This window comes from Ciona robusta, chromosome 10 (assembly GCF_009617815.1).
Source record: "Ciona robusta chromosome 10, ASM961781v2".
NCBI lineage: Eukaryota > Metazoa > Chordata > Ascidiacea > Phlebobranchia > Cionidae > Ciona > Ciona robusta.
In genome coordinates, this window is record NC_143244.1 from 4,271,832 (window position 1) to 4,277,384 (window position 5,553).

The 5,553-nt window shown below is 36.4% G+C and overlaps 1 protein-coding gene across 1 annotated transcript; it reads right to left on the minus strand.

The window, feature by feature from the left end:
• Positions 1-908: 908 nt before the first annotated feature.
• On the minus strand, positions 909-4,089 carry LOC149729741 (TAF6-like RNA polymerase II p300/CBP-associated factor-associated factor 65 kDa subunit 6L). The gene is made up of 4 exons (XM_089886421.1): positions 3,966-4,089; positions 3,352-3,643; positions 2,435-2,603; positions 909-2,082 (listed from the first exon to the last, which is right to left on the minus strand). Exons 1-4 carry the CDS (start codon positions 4,022-4,024, stop codon positions 992-994), a joined length of 1,611 nt encoding a protein of 536 aa, XP_089742547.1. The 5' UTR covers positions 4,025-4,089; the 3' UTR covers positions 909-991.
• Positions 4,090-5,553: the final 1,464 nt, after the last annotated feature.

Sequence of the window (5,553 nt, forward strand, 5' to 3'; positions counted from 1 at the left end):
CACCTTTGGTTATGACGTGAGCGACGAACCACTGAGCTACGACGTCAAATTTCACATGCAAACTTAGAATCTCCACTTCCAAATAAATCCATGATCGCATGTTTCGAATAATGGCATAATTAAACATAAATTTTTTTTTGCCTGCTAGGTGTAGCGACCACGCTTATTTTCTTCCAACTAAATGTAAATATGTTTTTAAATGTAAGCGTGTTTTAACAACTGTTGTTTTAACGCTATATCCCGTCTTTTCGTTTAAAATATACCTAAATCATTGCTGCCGTAATCGAAGAGACAAATACAGTTATAGTTATATAGGGTGGGGGGAGATGGGACACCTTTTTGCATTCTATTTTCTCCTACATTTGAATGAATGTAACTTACTTTATCCTCGCGTGGCCGGAAAACGACAGTCGTTATAACACGGGTGTGCACCTCGCGCCAGCTTACGAGTTACCAAGTATGTTACTTTGTGGGTGATTATTTTTTTTGGATTTTTTTCATTTTTATGTATGGCTGATAATTTGGACAACCCATTGGTGACCACTGGGTTGGAGCAATTGCCGTTAAGTGTCTTGCCCAAGGACACATACGCCCACAATGGTAGCAGCGACGAGCCTTGAACCCATTACCTCTGGGTTAGAGGCAGGCGCGCTAACCACTACGCCACGGCGCCGGGGTATTTTGGTAGAAGGCAAAGAACATTCAAATAATCATAAAAACATATATCCTCACGACTTCCAGAAGCTGTTGGTAATTGTTTCTAACACCACCATATTTGGATATTATGCGCATCCCCCCACCCTATACTATAGAAAATTGTTTTATTATTATTAACATAATGAGCTTGTTTCAGTAGATGGGTGTTAACTGTGTTATGCGAATATCTGATAAATTAAAAAAACAACGCATTTTTTCATATTGAATATAAAATTTATTTTCCTTTTGAAATTTTGTATTGACAACTTATTCAATACACGTAATAGATACAAAATTACAGATACGATGTTAATAAATTATACGATCGTGTAAGTCTGGCCGACCGTGCACGATACTTTCGATGCGAAACATTTATTTGTGGGTATGGGTTCGGTCTATGAGAGCTGTTTTGATGAAACCCGAACTTCCGAGCCACAGGCCTCGGTGTACCGAAGTTTATGTAGATAGGTTTGTTGAAAATTGAACGCACGCGGTCGAACATTTCGTGCATGGGAAATTTGACCGTAGGGGGAGTGATTGTCGGCAGTTCGCAGCTCGAAAATCGTGGGTATGACGGTTGCGGTGGCGCTATTTCTTTTTTCAAGTCCCCAATTGGAGTGTATGGTTGTAAGTTATAATAGATGGTATCGCCGAAAAGTTCTGTAATTTGCGCGAGCAAAATCGGGTCGTTCGGACTGTTTTTGTCAAAGCACCGTCGCAAGCAGTGGCAGACGGCGCCTAACACTTTCTGAGCGTCTTCTTTCATATGAGCGCTCGTGAGCGAACGGTCGTTCGTGATTGGCATGATGTGATCGACTACTAACTTGGTGAGCATTGGCAGCAGCACTGTCCGTACAGGTTCCTCGCCAAGATAATATATAACAGCCAGGGCGCCATACTGCGAACATAACGGCTTTGTGGGGTCGGAAAGAACATTCCTGGTCGCCACTTTTACACTGCCCAACATTTCCTCTGTTTTCTGGGGGTACTGGTGCACTATCTGGGTGATTATCCTCGCCCCGTAATCCCTTAGCAGCCAGTGGTCATTCAAAGGGTTAATAGAAGCAGCTAACGGCTCAAGAACGCAGTACATAGCAGAAGAAAGCAAGGGGTTAAGGTAATCAACTAAACTAAGATTAGGGTTCATGAGCATAGCTTTCATGGTATACAGCATCCATGATAACTTGTCGAGATCATGACTTACAAGGCTAGCTTTGGTCAGAAAGGTAACAAAATATGGGACGCACGGGGCAACTCTGGGATTACTCCTCAAATCAGTAAGCATTTCACAGAAAACTGGTTTGTTGTCAGTAAGAAGTGACTCCACCAACGTGCTGTAATATTTCGTGAACTGATCGGTATTGGGTTGGAGTCGGACATCTGTTTCTGGAAAAGTGATTTAAAACGTGAATTAATTAAAACTTTAGACTTTTAAACGGGCATACCACTGAAAATGAAAATTTGTGTATTGATAGATATGCTCAAATGTGATCTAAAGGTAACATCAAAGTTTGAAAATATGAAGCAGCTTTTGAAAAAAGAGTCTCAAAAACATAAATGGCCCGCTTGTCTGCTAGGTGTAGCGACCACGCTTATTTTCTTCCAACTAAATGTAAAAATATTTTTAACTGTAAGCATGTTTTAACAACTGTTGTTTTTTCGTTATACAGTATCTTGTATTTTCAGTTATTTTTTGTGATACTTATACACAATAAAACCATAATTGTTATTAAAATACCTTGCTCACTGTCCAGTTCACTTTGTTCTGAAAGTTGCATAGGTTCCTCCTTATCACATGACACATCTACTGATGATAATGTGGACGAGGAAGCAGGTCTGAGCTCAACATCAAAAATCTCATCCCTCAGATTGATAGTGGGATCAATGGGAACATGAACATCTGCAACCTGTGTATATATAACATAAGTTACATACGCTTGGTAACTTGGTTGCGAGGTGTATGAAACAGAACACCCGTGTTATAACAACTGTCGCTGCCACTTGTAAGTTGGCACGAGGTATATAAAAAAGAACACACGTGTGTTATAAGGACTGTCACTGCACCACTATGCCAGGATAAATAAGTTGTAAGTGGGCATGACCGCATGAGGTGTATGAAACAAAACACCTGTGTTAAACTTAAAAAGACTGACGTTGCCTTGCCATGGAAGGATAAATAGGTTGCATAAGTGGTAACTCATAAGTGGGCATGAGGTGTATAAAACATAACACTCTTGTTATCGTGTTATAAATACTATCGTTGCCCCGCCCATGGGGTGGTAAATAAGTTACATTCCTTCAAGTTTTAGTTGGTGCTTAATAACGGGTAATGGACCAAGGCTTGACTGATTACCAGTTGCTTTGGCAACAAGAATGTGAACAGATTGGTTGCCAACCTTGGCTACAGTTTGCAGTTCTGCACATTATGACAGGTGCATAATTTTTGCTCTAATGTATTAAGGTTCATTGCGAAAGTATTGATAACAAACAACCTGTGAACAGATTTTATTCTACAAAAGTGTAAAGTTTGGGGATTAAGGGGAAAATTCCAAACTTTTCTGTGAGGGGATTTTTTTCGCAGGTGATTATTCATTATCTGGCACACCCTTATATAGAATACAGTAAAATGGTAAACAAAAACAATTATCAAAAAACCTGTTTAAAATCCAGTGTGTTTGATGAGCCATGTATAGCAGGGGTGTCGCTCCAATACAGAGCTCTGTTGACGTCATTTGCGAGCAGTCGTTTCCGTCTTGCATGGCGGAGAAAAGTAGTGGATTTCGAAACCAATTCCCGAAGCCTGTAGCTCACATCCTCTGCAAGGGTTTGCTTGACAGCATCTGGTAGATCAGTTATGCCTAAAGACTCTGCATAAATCTGAATGCTCTCTTGAGAGAAGACTGCGAATTTGCGAGTCTCTTCTACTGGAGCTGTGCTTGTCATTTTTCTGAAATATATATACATCAAGTTGTCAAGAACGCAAATACGTTTGTTTTAAAAAGTCACCATGTAATATTTATTGCACATACTACTGTTATATATACATTTTTCTAATTATTTCTTCCAAAAAATCTAAAAAAAACTAAAAATTATGACGTAGGGGAATTCCCTATCGATAAGGTGGGGACGATATAATTTTGCATATATATTGTCAAATAATCTGTATACTATAAAAATAATGTTATGCTTTTTATTAAAAATTATAAAAATCTAAACAAAAATCAACGTATAAAAATTCTATTACTTGTTAAAGTATAAACAGTAACTACCTGTTCTTAAGTATAAGGTGCGTTTTCCATATTTTGCAGTTATAAGGCGCGCTATCCATAAATAATTCATTTTAAATTTAAAATTGCAGTAAAAAATATTATTCGATCGCCAATTCGCTTTTATTTTGATGGAATAAAAATAGATTTCAAACGTTTCTATAACCGAAACGACAGCCTGTGGCGGTCGAGAAACAAAACAAATCAAAACGTCATCGGGTTTGTTTTGTGAGTTTTCTCTAAAACTGTAATGGTATAAAAAAAGCGCCGAGATTTTATTGCTACGGATTATGTATGTGTTCAGTCAGTATATTCACTTCATACTAGATAATATAACACGCGTAAACATTTATTTGTAAGAAATATTTCAGATAGTTAAAACTTTGCAAATATTAAGCAGTACAAACGCAACGCATTTACTTTGCTAATGTTAAGTAACTGTAATAGGCGGTAATCAAAATATGTTTACATTATTTTTAATAAACAGTTTTACTACATTTTTAACAGTCTTGAAATAAGTCAGGTATTGCTGTTAAACATTAAGTTATGATTATATATAGATGTATATTATTTTTTTGCAAAATGTAAGCCAGTCTTTCACAATTTTGTATTCTTTAATTGAATGAGATATTCTGTATTCATGCTAGTCCTCTGTATCATTTTATTGCCAACTTGTACTTGCAGTTTACGTATTTAATCATAAATATTAGGTTATAACAGTTGGATGTTTGTTTTTAAACTTATCCTAATTTATATGATTCAATGATTGTAGTCAACCAGTCTGCAGAGTAAGGCAGTTTCTGACGAGATCTCGTAAGACGTTTTTTTTGCATGGGGTCGTGCTATTCTCAAACATTGGCCTGCAAAGCATGTACATTTCCAAGCCGCGTTAGGAAATCCTACTTAATTTAATACAGTTTTTTTATTGTTTAATTAATTGGCGTGGTGGGTCAAATTTTTGCGTGCATCACCAAAAGTTTGTAAACAAAATCGCTCGTGCACCTTCCATACTGCAAATTGGGTGGTCATTATAGGTTTTCAATTATTTCTAATCGTAATTATGTAATATAAGACAAAGTATGGCTGAATAAAATGCATATCACAAAATAGCTAACTTAAATCTGTAATCAAATCGCTTAGAAAACTGGTAAAAGAGAATAATAAAAAATGCTTATCCAGTGACACATGCACCAGATTGAAAAGAATGGTCTGATTTTCACTATTGGTTTCTCTCATATTCCATGCGATTTGCCAAAACAATTTAAATACAGTCTGTTAATAATAAATGAATTGTTCTAAAAACAAAAGTTTTTTGGGTAAAATATGCTCAAATTGCTATATTTCGACAAGAACTATCAGAAGAGAATATAATATTTTATTTTGTTGCTATATCCTGTCTTTCCGTTTAAAGAAATTATAAATCTTCGCTACCGTAATCGAAGAGACAAATGAACATTTTGTATATTATTATTATTATAAATCTGCACAAAAATAAAACTTCATATGGTAACATGCGGAACGCTGCATTTCCAGTTTGAAAGAAGACGAATTGTAATGTGATTTATTTAAATAGTTTTTGTATCTTTAACAA

Coding starts and splice junctions, on each gene's coding strand:
- LOC149729741 (XM_089886421.1), bottom strand. CDS start 4,024: ATGGATAGCGCGCCTTATAACTGCAAAATATGGAAAACGCACCTTATA. Junction 3,644..3,965: donor CACCTTATACTTAAGAACAG/GTAGTTACTGTT, acceptor TATATATTTCAG/AAAAATGACAAGCACAGCTC. Junction 2,083..2,434: donor TGAACTGGACAGTGAGCAAG/GTATTTTAATAA, acceptor TCACTTTTCCAG/AAACAGATGTCCGACTCCAA.